Source organism: Corylus avellana, chromosome ca1, assembly GCF_901000735.1.
Source record: "Corylus avellana chromosome ca1, CavTom2PMs-1.0".
Lineage (NCBI taxonomy): Eukaryota > Viridiplantae > Streptophyta > Magnoliopsida > Fagales > Betulaceae > Corylus > Corylus avellana.
In genome coordinates, this window is record NC_081541.1 from 19,489,948 (window position 1) to 19,504,290 (window position 14,343).

At 35.9% G+C, this 14,343-nt stretch overlaps 2 protein-coding genes across 4 annotated transcripts in view; both read left to right on the top strand.

Moving 5' to 3' along the window:
* LOC132184116 (TMV resistance protein N-like) overlaps positions 1-12,960 on the top strand; it is a 14,264-nt gene extending 1,304 nt beyond the window's left edge. Inside the window, exons 2-9 of one of the 3 annotated variants that reach the window (XM_059597633.1) lie at positions 2,671-3,775; positions 4,330-4,605; positions 4,691-5,698; positions 5,782-6,597; positions 6,709-6,808; positions 8,381-8,495; positions 10,712-10,864; positions 11,028-11,108. In XM_059597633.1, the coding sequence (XP_059453616.1) occupies positions 2,671-3,775; positions 4,330-4,605; positions 4,691-5,698; positions 5,782-6,504 (3,112 nt within the window). In that variant the 3' untranslated portion in view covers positions 6,505-6,597; positions 6,709-6,808; positions 8,381-8,495; positions 10,712-10,864; positions 11,028-11,108. Of the gene's footprint in view, positions 1-2,670; positions 3,776-4,329; positions 4,606-4,690; positions 5,699-5,781; positions 6,598-6,708; positions 6,809-8,380; positions 8,496-10,711; positions 10,865-11,027; positions 11,115-12,624 lie in introns of those variants that run through there. The other 2 variants (XM_059597624.1, XM_059597640.1) reach the window with 2 other exon arrangements.
* Positions 11,002-12,332, top strand: LOC132167073 (mitogen-activated protein kinase kinase kinase 20-like). The gene is made up of 3 exons (XM_059577971.1): positions 11,002-11,027; positions 11,147-12,064; positions 12,152-12,332. Exons 1-3 carry the CDS (start codon positions 11,002-11,004, stop codon positions 12,330-12,332), a joined length of 1,125 nt encoding a protein of 374 aa, XP_059433954.1.
* Positions 12,961-14,343: the final 1,383 nt, after the last annotated feature.

Below are 14,343 nucleotides of genomic sequence, written 5' to 3' on the forward strand. Positions count from 1 at the left end.
CTTCAAAGCATAAGAACAAGCAACACAAATTATGAGGATGATCTGGATTCGCCCCACGAAATATTAAAGTGTCGTCTGCAAACAAAAGGTGGGAAATTTTGAAGGCACCAACGTTCCTAGTTCCTACCGAGAAGCTTGATAAAAGACCCCTGTTCAATATAGCAAAAATCATTCTACTTAACGTCTCCATAACAATAATGAATAGTATGGGAGACAAAGAGTCTCCCTATTCTTAAGCCATGGGAATTACTAAAAAAAACTTGTTGGAGTGCTGTTCACCAATACATTAAAGTACACCAAAGAGATACAATGTGCTATCCAATTACGCAATTTCTTCCCAAAACCGCAACTTCTCACCATAAATAGCAAAAATCCCAATTGATATTATCATAAGCCTTTTCAATATCCAACTTGCACAACATACCTAGATCCCCGAGTCAAATCCTACTATCAAGGCATTTATTATCTATGAGAACAGTATCTACAATTTGCCTACTCCTAATGAAAGCATTATGGGGATTGGAAATGATCTTTTCCACTATATTTTCATCCTGTTAGCTAGGACTTTGGCAACAATTCTGTAAACTCCACTGACTAAGTTAATAGGAAAAGAAGTCCTTAACCATCAATGGCCCTAGATTTCTTCGAAGTAAGAGTAATGAAGGTCTAAAGCTTTTTTCAAACATATCTCTAGCATGAAAAGCATGGAAAACATTAATGATATCTACCTTAAAAAACATCCCAACAAGCTTAGAAGAACGTCATAGTAAAAACATTAAGGCCTGGAGCCTTGTCATTGTTTAGGGCTTTCACCACCTCAAAGACCTCATCTTCCTCAAAAGCTCTCTCTAATAGCTTCATCTTCTCCAATGGAATCAAAAGTAAGGTCATCCAACCTAGGCCGACAATTGAACCATTTGGTAAACAAGCTATCGTAGAACTGCATAATGCATTCTCTAATCCTAGACTAATCTGAAGAAATTGTACCATTAACCACTGAAAGAACCAAAGGATCATGTTCTACCCCCAAATCAACAATTACTTCAAGCAATAATTATCACAATAATAAAATTACTTGGATACTAAATCAAACAAACACATATAATCACAACACAAAGTTTTTTGGTTATAAAGTGGAAAGTCCCTTTGAACACATTAAAGGTCTAAAAACTACTCTGGGGCAGCCAAATCCGGAAAATCATTATATGAAAAATCCAGATTACAAGATAAGAGGAAGTTTACAACCATTTTCAAAATCTTAGATCTTGTAAGAAAACTAGCCACCTGCTAGGCTACGAGCCTTTCAATCTTCCAATAGTGCATTTTCTTACTGACCCTTTGATAGACTCTTCAAGAACAATGGTTGTGTATGTTTTTTTTTTTTTTTTTTTTTTTGGCTAAACTCTTGAAAACACACCAAGTGTGGGCAAAGCTCAAAGCTTTCAGAACATCCACAGTAGCACTTATGGGTAGAAGCAAAACACCTCTAAAAACACATCAAGTGAGGGAAAGCTCAAAGTTTTTTACACATCCTCACTTGGAATAACAATGGTGAAGTAAGGAAGACTTCACAAACCTCAAGCGGGGGAAAGCATTAATGGCTTTCAACCAAAACTCTCTTGGCTCACAATGGAGAAGCAAGAACACTTCTCCAAATGCTCTTCACTCTTAATTTTGTGCTTGGTGGTCTTAATGAGCTAAGGGGGCATCCTATTCTATTTATAGGAAGAGAAAGGGTAAAGCTGAAATAAAGTTGAAAAGCTGTTAGGGAGAACAAAGCAGTCAGGGTATCTTGGCCGTAACTTTTGATCCCGAACTCCAATTGAGGCAAACTCAGCGGCTTTGAAAAGCTTATTCCTAGATCTACAACTTTTTGTTTTAAAAATTTTTTCCAATTCGGATGTTAACTATATCAAAAATGGCTTGCAAATTTCATCTGTTGCGCAGTCCGCTGGAACGCCAAAAATGCCCAGTAAGCTGAAACTTACTGCCTAGGGGCATTGGAAGGGGCGTTCTTATGCCAGAAACTGTCTGGGCTGAATCTCACTGTCTTGGAGCCTTATAATAACGTTCTAATGCCTATCTAACATTTAGAACACCTTTAAGACGTCCAGAAGATGCTAGAAACTATCCTAGATGATATCACAACTTCCAAATGACCCCTAGGCCCTAGATGATGATAATTTTGAAATCAATTTTAAATGGTAGGGCTTACCTAGATTTGGTCCGTAAGGTGTTTTGCACAATTCTAAAATTCAGCAAAGACAGTACAATTTACTTCATAACTAAAGGTTAAAAAAATATAATTTACTTACAATTTAAACATTTTTAAAATTAAATAAACCGTACTAATAAGTTGGAGTAGAATTCAAATAATAATCTTGATAAGTTTTGGCAGGTGCAACCGAACTCGTGAGTAAGCTGAAAAAGGAAAAAAAAGAAAAAAAGAATTTTTTTTTATTAATACACATAAAGACTGAACAATATAAGTCTAATAAGCAGAGAATTGGAACTTAGGGAAGGACTGGATTATCTCCTATCTTGTGGCGTACCATTGGGATTTGTTGCAGGAAAAAAAAAAAAAGGCCCTTGTAACTAGATCATGTTCCTATGTCTTTTTATGTGAAACATCTTAACTCATTAAATGTTTCTTATCCTTTATATTGGCAGGAATGGATCTAAATTTATCCTTGAAATTGTTCAAGTGGTCTCAAGAATAGTAAATCGTACATACTTAAACGTTGCCAAGTATCCAGTTGGAATAGACTCTCGTGTACGGGATATCAATTTGTTGTTAAGTCTTGGGAGGAATGACATTACAAGCATGGTGGGGATTCTTGGAGTTGGCGGAATTGGGAAGACGACTATTGCCAAAGAGATCTATAACTTGATTGCTTATCAGTTTGAAGGTAGTTGTTTTCTTGCAAATGTTAGAGAAATTGCAAAGCGAGAGTACGGTTTGGTCCAACTACAAGAGACACTTCTTTCTGAGATTCTAGGAGACTCTAGAAGTTTGAAGGTTGGCAATGTTGATCGAGGAATCAATGTGATAAAGTATAGGCTTTGTTCTAAAAGGGTTCTTTTAATTCTTGATGATGTGGATCAATCGATCCAATTAGAAACATTAGCTGGGGAACTAAATTGGGTTGGTTTAGGAAGTAGAATCATCATAACAACTAGAGATGAAAAATTGCTAACTAATCCTCCTGTTGAATTAATGTATAAGGTGAAAGAATTGGATCACAACGAAGCTCTTCAACTCTTTTGTTGGAATGCCTTCAAAAGAGACAAACCTTTTGACGATTATGTGGAACTCACAGAACGTATAATACATTATGCGAGAGGCCTTCCACTGGCTTTGACTGTGCTAGGTTCAGATCTACATGGTAGAAGCATAAATGAATGGAAAAGTGCATTGGATAAGTACAAAAGAAGTCCTAACAAAAGTATTCAAGAAATACTTATAATAAGTTATGATGGATTGGATGATAATGAAAAGGATATTTTCCTTGATATTGCATGTTTCTTCAAAGGAAAGCCTGCGCATTATGTCATCAAAATATTAGACGGTTGTGGTTTCTCCTCGGTTATTGGTATCAAAGTGCTTATGGAGAAGTCTCTTATAACTATTGATAAGCCTAACAAATTTGTAATGCATGACTTGTTGCAAGAAATGGGTAGAGAAATTGTTCGACAAGAATCACCTGAAGAACCTGGAGAACGGAGTAGGTTGTGGTTTCATGAAGATGTTTGTCATGTATTGGAAGAACATACAGTAAGGGTTACATAAAAAAAAATCTTTTAATTTACATTTGTTTCCTTTTAAGGAGTGAAACCTACCAGAAAAATATTGATTTTTTTTTTTTTTTTGTTAAAGAAGGTGAAGAAATAAACACACACCCCACACATGTGAATATACCCTCAATCCCAAAATGCATTTTTTGGTTAAAATGGAACACTTCTAGTCTAGAAGAATATATAAAATCATCATACATGACTTCCCTTTTATCCCATTTCTAACATAGGCACAGTTTTTATAAATGTCTTACATTAACCTTTATAAGTAGGTAATATTAATACCTAAAGATGAAAAAGAGAAAACTTGGAATTTTTCAAAGAGGTCACCCCATTTGGGGCATTCCAATAATTACAAAGAAGAAAAACCTATTTTTAAAATCTGAAAAAGAAAAGCAACATAAAATTACAAATAAACTGAGTATAAGTTTGTTTCTTTTTTTTTTTTAGCAAAGCCAAATTATACTTCTAGCAAGCGCTAAAATATTGAGAACTTTATGCTTCAATTGCTGATATACTTATGCATCTTACTAGGGAACAAATAAAATTGAAGGGATATTGGTAGATTTGCCTGAACGACGCATGATACGCATGAGTTCCAAAGCCTTCATGAAGATGAAAAGGCTCAGATTGTTTATAAACCAAAATGCACACTTTTCTGAAGGGCCTAATTATCTCTCTAATGAATTAAGATTGCTTGATTGGCCTGAATATCCTTTACAATCTTTGCCATCCAATTTTCAAGGACAAAAGCTCATTATTTTTAGAATGCGTAATAGCCTCTTCAAGGAATTGGAGGAAAGGTTCAAGGTACAACTATTATTTTCAATATTTCTTCCTTAAAATTATGTTGTAAAATTCCTTGAAGCTAATTTATTCATTTTTTTTTTAACAGAATTTCCAAAACTTGACAGCTATGGATGTCTCAAGTTGTCAATTCCTAACAAAAATTCCTGATCTTTCAAGGATCCCAAATTTAGAAGAATTGACTCTTGATAACTGTACAAGTTTAGCTGAGGTTCATCACTCTGTCGGATTACTTGATAAGCTTGTCATTTTGAGACTTGTAGGATGCTCTAACCTTACAAGCTTTCCAAAAACGTTGAAGTTGAGATCTCTGGAAAATCTTATGCTTGAAGATTGCATAAGGCTTCAGAACTTTCCTGAAATTGATTGTAAAATGGAAAGGTTAGGATACATTGGCCTAAAATGCACTCCTATAAAAGAATTGCCTTCATCTGTTGGGTATGCCATTGGGCTTCATGAGTTAAATCTTGAAGGTTGCGAAAACCTTATGAATCTCCCAAGTACCATTCATCAGTTGCAACGTCTAAGGAGACTTTCTCTTAGAGATTGTTCAAAACTTGTCAAATTTCCACAGAAGGTGGGGGATAACGGACTATCCACGCCCTCTATTGTGTCCACAATGGAATCTGAAATTTTTTCAAGTGCAGAATTAATCTCTTTCCCACCTCCTATGAATTCACGCATTTGTAATGATGGTTGTTCCTCAAGTGTATTTCCGAGGCTGGGAACCTTGGATCTTGGAAACTGTGCCCTATCAGAATCAGATTTCTTTATGACAATTAATTGCATTTCCTCATTAGAACAATTAGATCTATCGGGGAGCGATTTTGTTAGCATTCCTGCATTCATCAAAAGATTTGTTGGATTGAGAAGCCTTAAAGTGGCAGATTGCAAGCAACTTGAAGAAATTTTGGAACTTCCACCAAAAATAGAAGATATATATGCAAGTGGGTGCATATCATTGGAAAGATTTTTTGTATTATCAAAAGGATTTCAATTTGATACATTCCCAGGGCTTGAATGGATTGATTTGTCCAGATGCCATAAATTGCTTCAGAATGTAGGGAATGATGTGGAAAATCTTTTATTGGATGAGGTATCCCTCTCTCTCTCTCCTTGTTTATGCGTTCCTTTATTTGTACGTTGCACTGCTGAAAATTTATGATTTCTGTGTAACAGGGACGTTTTGAGGACCATCAATTTGGCATTATATATCCGGGAAATAAGATTCCAAATTGGTTCTGCTATCTTAAAGAGACTTCGAATGATAATAAATGCGAAATAGATATTTACGAGCTTTCACATTTGGATGGGGAGATCACAGGAATTGCTATGTGTGTTGTTATTGGAATAAAGGGTGGACAAATATCCGTTCAAGCTCTTTGTAGTGTTGAGATCATCATCAATGGTTTACCAAGGTATAGTGACGATAAAGCATTTCATTTATCAGGCTCAGATCATGTGTGGTTTCTATACCATGTTCCTGAATTTAATGAGCTGAAGGGGGACAATCTGCAAGTTAAGTTTTGGTCCTCCACAAGTTCAGTGTCCTTTAAAAGTTGTGGAGCACATGTAGTACGCAGGTATGAAGAGAAAGCAGAAGGGAAAGGTCAAATGTTGAGTCCTCAGCATGGAGGTGTGCTCCATGAGAATGTGGGTGTACTTAATGAAAATATAGAACATTCAGTGGATTTAATGGATGGGATTCAACATACTAAAAGATGCCACGATGATGATTATGATGATGATGATGGTGGTGGTAACTTTGAATCCAATTGGTACCCACGGCATAAGAGGTTTGTTTCAACCTTGGGCATCAGAATTTCAGATGCAGAGGATACTGCCACTCTTAGTGAATCACAACTACATCAACCCAATCACCCCACTGACACCAGCACTTAAAACCTACAAGCTTTTCCTCACTATGGACCAATAGTGCTTGATCGCTCTTATAGATTTGGTGGGGTGCCATATGGGTTGCTCTTGGGCCCAAAGGTGAGCTCTCTTTCTAAATTTCTAATAAAATTTGATTTCCTTTTATGTTTCTGTTATCTAATAAGGATAGGCTACAAGGAGAGTGACTAAATATCTTCAATGCTATTGCAGGAAGTACAAGAAGTTGGAGGGAATGGAAGAGTTGGAAAGTGAAATCCAACGAAGGATCAAGCAATCCGAAGGTTCTTATCATAGTCAATTATAGAAATAGGTTGGTCTTTTTCTTGGTTTTAATTTTTTATTATTTATTTTTAAAAAATAATCTTGATGTGGCATAATGACGTGGCATGGACATGTGGTAGATGCTGATAGGCCTTGACGTGGCATATAATTTCCTAGATAATTATGAATGAATCATATGGTATAAGACTAACTTGAGATTCTATCTGAATATTCAGCAACTTTACTTCCTGCTATTACCTGCGCTAGTTTCTGTCCACCACCATATTTTCCTATTATAGGTTTGTCTTATGGGACTCTCAATTTTTGAATATTTCACTCTTTTATTTATTTATTATTATTATTATTTTTTTAAGTACTGTTTGTAGGCAAGTTCTTTTATAAAATTGGAAAGTCACCCCATTCAAAGATTTGTTCATCTATGCAATATTTCTAATTGACCCCTTTGTTGAAACTCTGGGTTATGAGGTTTTATAGCTTAGAGATAAATTATACCTGAAGTTGCAAAATTTATTCTCTCTTCAATTATTATTTATATTTTTTGAGTGCATATCATCTTTTTTCTGTTTTTCTCTCCATTTTTTGAGTGCGTAGCGGCAACCCGGAATAGAGCAGATTAGTTCTTTTCAGCACAATCATGTGGTTTGGGAAGTCTACTTACTGAATTGTCTATTTTTGGGCTCAAGAAAAACATGGAGAAGAAAAGAAGAGATACTTTTTATTATGAACTTTTCTTTTGAATGTAATGGACAATATATATATAGGGAAATGCTAGGTGTTCTTCTAGTGTTCTCCTGGTGTCCTCTCAATTGTGATGTGGCTTTTAAAATCACCAATAGATTAAAAGTTAATAATAATAATCTCAAATTCAACGATAATTTTAAAAGCCACATCATAGTTGAAAAGATACCAGAAAAATACTAAAAGAACACCTAATATTTTCTATATATATATATATACCTTTTGACAGTCCAAAGGATGTTTGTGCACATTATAATTAGCATACCTGAATGGCAGAGGCAAATTTGACTTTTCCAAGAAAGGTCTAGTTATGAGCACAATGGAAGTTGCTTGCTGATTGAAGAAAATGGCTATATAATGTATGTTCATTTGTTTTTTCTCTTTTAATGTTTTGCTCCAAAAATAGTTTCCTTGTTTTTTGGTTAGAGCTTTGAATCTGTAATTTTAAAAGAAAAGAAAAAAATTAATTTTTTTAATGATAAAATCATCTTACGATGATAATAATAATCTTAGTAATGAGTAATTGCTTCACCTGGTTATCCCATTCCGTTCCTCCCATTCTCTTTCCCAAATTTAAACAAAAGGAACATTCCTCTCTCTTTGAGATCGCTAGCTCTCTTCAAGCTTCGCTTGTGCTTCTAATTTCTGTGATTCTTTCTTTCCTTTATGTGGGAGTTTGGCAGAAAAGGCTAGTTTAGAGAGACCCAATTGGGATTGGGTTTGATGTTGAAATGGGCTTATCTGGAAGTGTTTTTTAACTGTTTGTGAGGAGGAACTGTTCCAAATCTTATCCCCTTTGTGATTTTTTTTGATAATCTATGTGTAGATATATTGATGTTTGAAGGTTTTGTGCATTGATCAGGAATGTGATGCATGTATATCTGAAGCTAGGCGTTTGAGAGTCAATGGATAGGGATCATGGGGTCAAAACTAACTGCTTGCTATTGCAAAGCTGCAGGCTTTACGAGATATTTTCGGTAAACATTTTTCATCATTTTATCATGAAGTTTTTATTTATTTTTTTCGGTCAGCATCATATGTCATAAGCTCGGGGTTTGAATTTCGCATTGAATTTCGTGTTCATTTGAATTAGCATGTGTATTAAAGGAATGTATATGGTGTTTATCTTTGTGTGGATGAGCTAGTTTGTGTTCATCTTGGGTTATCCACTCTGGTTTTGCTCATTTTTTGCTTGCATTTTGTATTTTTTTCATAAAACAATGTTATACCTTGACAAGCCTGGATTTGATTTTCTATATTCTTCTTGATGGACTATGCATCTGTTTTAAGGTACAATTGGTAAACCTTACTAGCAAGTCTATGGCTGTACTATATATTAAAAAAAAAGGGGGGGGAAAACTTCACTTTAGAACCTTGAACTACCACACATTTTGAAAAAACCCTCATAAATTTCAAAAACTCTCAATTTAACTCCTGAAACTTTCAATTTGAGTCAATTGGCTCCCTCCGTCAGATTTAGCCGTTAAATTCTAACGGAATTGCCTAAAAAGACCAAAATACCCCTCGATTTTTTGTATAACTTTATTTAATTTTTAATTTGAAATTAAGGGTAAATTTGAAATTTTATAAAAAATTCAGGGGTATAAATGTTATTGTATCACTTGTAACGTTTAAAATCTAAATGAGAGAGTCAATTGATTGAAGTTGAAAGTTCAGGAGTATAAATTGAGAGTTGTTGAATTTTGAGAGTCTTCTCAAGACGTTCTTTAAGTTCAGAGGTCACAAATAGATGTGTGCTGCAAGTAGTTGTTAAAATAGTATGGCAATAGATGATTGTCTGTGAGTATATTAGACAGATCTTACTATAAATGTGGACGTGTTAAGAGTAATTCATTTGATAGCAGCCATGGTATGTATAATCTTGTGGCTTTATGTGGAGTTCTTATTTCTTCCTGGCTATAACAAATTGTTGAACACATGAGAGAGGCAGAGAGACAGTGAGTGAACAAAGATTATTTTAGCATCTTCCGAATCACATTTGTGAGCAGTTCTAGAATCATACAAGTGCTATCAGAAATTGTTATTTTATTGTGGGATAAAATCTTCAGTCATGAGTTTTCATACTAATTTATCTCGAGTATATCATTGTTTAATGCACATCAAATAAAAAAGATAATTCGCTTACTAAATTGATTATTTTGCCCCCCCCCCCCCTTTTTTTTTTTTTTTGGAAAAATGCAAAATCATTCTTTGTGGTTTACTTGATTTGTAATTAACTCCTTATAGTATCAAAATGAATTCAAAGGTTCTTAAGGTATGCAAAAAAAATAATTTAGCCCTTACGGTCAAATTCTATTCATTGACTTAACAGATTATGATAACATAAAATGTTAGAACCAATAAAATTGTGATATTTGTCATATTTAAGTCAGTGTTACACTAATAGAGTCTGTTAAATTAGTAGACAGAATTTAACTGTAGGGACTAAATTATTTTTTTGGCATACTTCGGGGACCTTTGAATTCATTTTGATACCACAATGACTTAATTGTAAATCAGGTAAACCACAAAGATTAATTTTTCATGTTTAATTTTTTTTTTTTTTTTTAGGAGAATCTGACTAAATGCTTTAGTTTTGCAACCAAATGGGTATAGAACATCTAACGTTGAGGAACAAGGAACATAACTAATTCAACATATTAGTTGATTAAAACAATCAAGCTAAGCAATAGTAGTTGATACTAGAGACCCCCAATGACCAATTGCTAAGGATCCAATAAGGCTAATGTCAACCATATTTGTTGCTTTCTTTTTCCACCATTTTGAATTGTCAGTTTTCAACTTTATTAGTATTTATCTTATTTAAGCGTTTTTTCTAATACTTTTTTTTTTTTAAAAATGATTTTATTTAATTTCTAAAACCATGTGATTCACTAAAACTCTGTCAAAAAGAATGTGGGTTTGTGAAAATTTACACTAAATCCGTAGGGAGAACAAGATGTCATGACATACAAGTTTATGGTTCAAAAACAGAAGAATTATAAAATAAAATAAACAAATTTTTATAAAATAAAAAAAGCGTTGGAGCGGCTAGAGCTGAGCCGCCGAGGTAAATAGCGTGAAGCTTACGCAAGGGGGATATAGAAGTCTTTTTATTTTTTTGAGAGTTATATAAATAAAGGCCTTTAGCCGCAAGGGAAAAAACCTTCACATTCCTCAATTCTCATACTAGCCGTTACCACTACGCGTGAGCCCTACGCCATTCTCTGTTGTCTTCCATCGCAAGAGCCAACGATTCATCTCCCTCCGCCGCGTTCTCGACTGCGGAATCGGCGGCCTCCGTATCATCGTGGAGCCCAGAGACCCAATTGCTTCCATCTCTCTGGTGCGCACCCTATCCTTCCTCCCTCCCCCATCCTCTAGGGTTTCTATCCCTTTTTCACCTCTAGGGTTTGTACGCACCCTATCCTTCCTCCCCCTCCCTAGGGTTTCTATTCCTCTTTCACCGCTAGGGTTAATATCATGTCTGATGTGTGGATCGTTTTCAGGTATCCCCTTAGAAGCGATTCAAGAAATTTTTCTGAGATTGACAAGGAATAATGAAGAGATATAGAGAGGAGGAAGATGATGAGTAGTCGCTCCTCTGTGGAGAGCTGTCGTGGTGTAGGGGACCGAAGATCGGCCAAGGAGCTTTTGGGTCTGTATACATAGTAGAACTGAAGAAACCCAGAGCTTTTGGGTCGGTTGTGGCTGTGAAATCGGCAGATCCGTTAAATGGGAATTTGCTTATGTGGGGAAAGAGGGTTCTTGATGCTCTCCAAGGCTGTCCTAATGTTATCCAGACATTTGGAGCAGACACGACAAAAACGAGGAATGGGACTGTGCTCTACAATGTCCTCTTGGAATTTGCTTCGGGAGGAAGCCTTGCCGATTTAATACTAAAATCAGGCTGTCGTGGGTTGTCTGAGAGTGATGTCAGAAAGCACACAAAGGCTATACTTGTGGGGTTGAAACACATTCATGCTCGTGGCTTTGTTCACTGTGACTTGAAGCCTGATAATGTTCTGTTTGTGCCTACTGCTGATGGGTTTGAGATGAAAATTGCTGATTTTGGATTGGCAAAGAGAGTTCACAGTTACCAGACAGAGACAGAGACCCCATCTTGGAGAGGGATTTCCTGGTTTTTAGCACCAGAATGTGTAATTTACGGGCTACAAGAGGCCTTCTCTGATATATGGGCTCTTGGATGCACCGTGCTTATCATGCTCACCGGACAACTACCGTGGGCTACCATGTCTAGTTCAAAGGAGTTTGAAGATCTTATGTCTCAAATTCGGTCTGAATCAGTGCCTGACATTCCGGACGAGATATCAAACGCGGCAAAGGATTTCTTGAAGTGCTGTTTTGCAATAAATCCCATGCATAGATTGACAGCTGATGTGCTGTTAGATCACCCATTTCTGGAGGATTTAGATGAGACAGATTCTTCTTCACATGTTCAACTATCAAAAGAAGAAGCTGCAAATGCTAAGAGGATTAAATGCAGTCCCTTGTCTTTTCCTTTTGGGTGTAGCTTCATACCATTGTCAGATTTTTAATCACAAGAGGCAGAGGTTCCAGAGATTCGAGCTGAAAATACAAACGCGGTCACATCTTTTCCTTTTGGGTGTAGTTTCATACCCCTACCAGATTCTTCATCAGAAGACGAAGAGGAGGAGGACATCCGACAACCTGCTGATTCGTCTGCTGAGCAAATTAGCCGGAGTGCAGTTTTCCCAAAACCACTCATCCGCCTAAGGCCTTCAGCTCATTGGCAACATCCATTTACTTTCACAGCTTGTGCCGGGGCTTAGGGATTGAAATTAGTTTTGATCAAATTTTGTATAGGCAACAACAATAGCATATAACACCTCATTTCTGAGAGAGGGTATTTGTAAATCGGATTATGTTATATACATTGTATGCATTCTTTCCACTATATAATATAATACGCTTGCAGCATTTCTTCCACTACATGGTTTGCCTTAATATGTTATGTGCAATGTTGTTGTTGTTGTTGTTGGTTTTTTTTTTTGTTTTGTTTTTTTTATCATTTTCTTGTACATATATAGTAAGAGCTTGAGCCTGCTTATTGGCTGGATACAGGTATTGTTAGGAGGAAGCAGCATTGAGGTGCTTTATTTAGAAACAAACAGCCTCTATGAGTCCCTGCTTTCTTTAATGGTCTCATTCACTCCCTTGTGCTGTGACTTTGGCTTTGGCAGGAATGGCCTCTGCCTCTCCTAGATCTCTGTTAATCTGCTACTCATCTTTCTTTAAGTGCCATAGGTTGCATAGATTTTCCACCAATCTCTACTTTTTTGGTACTCTTAAATTTTTAAGGTAGCAGATATTGAAACTAATCTTAAGTCCCTTTGTTAACTTCTTTTATTGTAATTACTAATCAGTGAACAATAATAGCATGAGGAAATATTCATAATTGATAGTCTGTTCATTTATGCTTCTACTTTCATAATTCATTTATGCTTTGTTGGGGATGTTGAGCCAAATCGGTCAAGTGGCTTGTTCTGTTTCTTAATTGTTCCCATTGAACCAAAAGTTTCCGGAGAGTTATGATCTTCCTCCCCCAAAAGATACCCACATTAACCAAGAAAAATAAATCGTCATTAATGGGTTACTTCCTATATAAGTGTGAGGATATTCTAATTTATTGAACATAACTTGGTGTTCAACCCAAATTTAACTATGACCTTCATATTGGTGGCCGGTGAACCATTCTGATTTGAACAGCCTAGAGAGCTGTTGAAGAAGATTTTAGATAAATTTTATTCAAATTTGAAATCTGTTTATTACCTTTATCTTTGGAAGGATTTAGGTTGAAAGACTTTCTTTTATGTGAACTGCTAATTGATGAACTTCAAGGAACCACAAAAAGTGGATTGCTTAATCTTGATTTTTTTTTTTTTTTTTCTTTTTTGTGTGGGGTGGGGGGGAGTTAGGGATGGGAAAATTGCAATGAAATTCTATCATTTGATGTTGCTCTTTTGCTTTATATTCTTAAAATGTTATAGAATTTTACCTAAAAAGCCAACGGTTTTCTATCCTGTTCGAAATTCTTCTCATATGCAATCCTTAATCGGCAATGGTATTAACTGTGTGGAGTAGCCCTAATTTTCGAGCTCCAGAGAAACTAACTGACAGCAGACAACATGGAAGAATGCATGCATTACCTCCACAAAGGCCATTTTTCTGTTCATCTCTCTCCTATATACATCTTTTTGAACAATAAAACAGAAGAAAAGAGAGGAAAACACTATGGGTTTCTACTAAACGAAAATTCCTACGACAAAGTTTTTATTCCTCCAATTCATGGCCAAAGGAGTCGTTGTATATTCATCAAAACAGAAAGCCATCATTTTCCCTACGGTTAGCTCTGCGATTATGGGCAACATTTCATCTGTTTTAGAACATGAAACCTGAGGTGAGCAGAGCATAAGATTCAATTTTTTACTTCCTCGGCAAAATGGTACGTATTTGGTTGGATTGACAGCCGTTAGAAAATTGGGAGAAAATATAAGGGAAGGGTTTATAACACCTTTTCGATGAACCTAAGGAGTTCAAAGTGCGTCGAATTAGGGATTTATTATAAACTTTCCCTAAAAAATATAAATAACTAATAATTAAAAATATTAAAACAAAAAACAAAAAAAACAAAGTGGTGGCTGGCCGGCCATCTCATTTTGGCCAATGGACCACCTGCCATTGCTAATCTGGGGGTGGCCAAACCACCCCCACAGGCCTTGAGGGCGGCTCGGCCACCCCCATATGGCTTAGTATAGTATTGCATCTTCATTTTAGACTTTG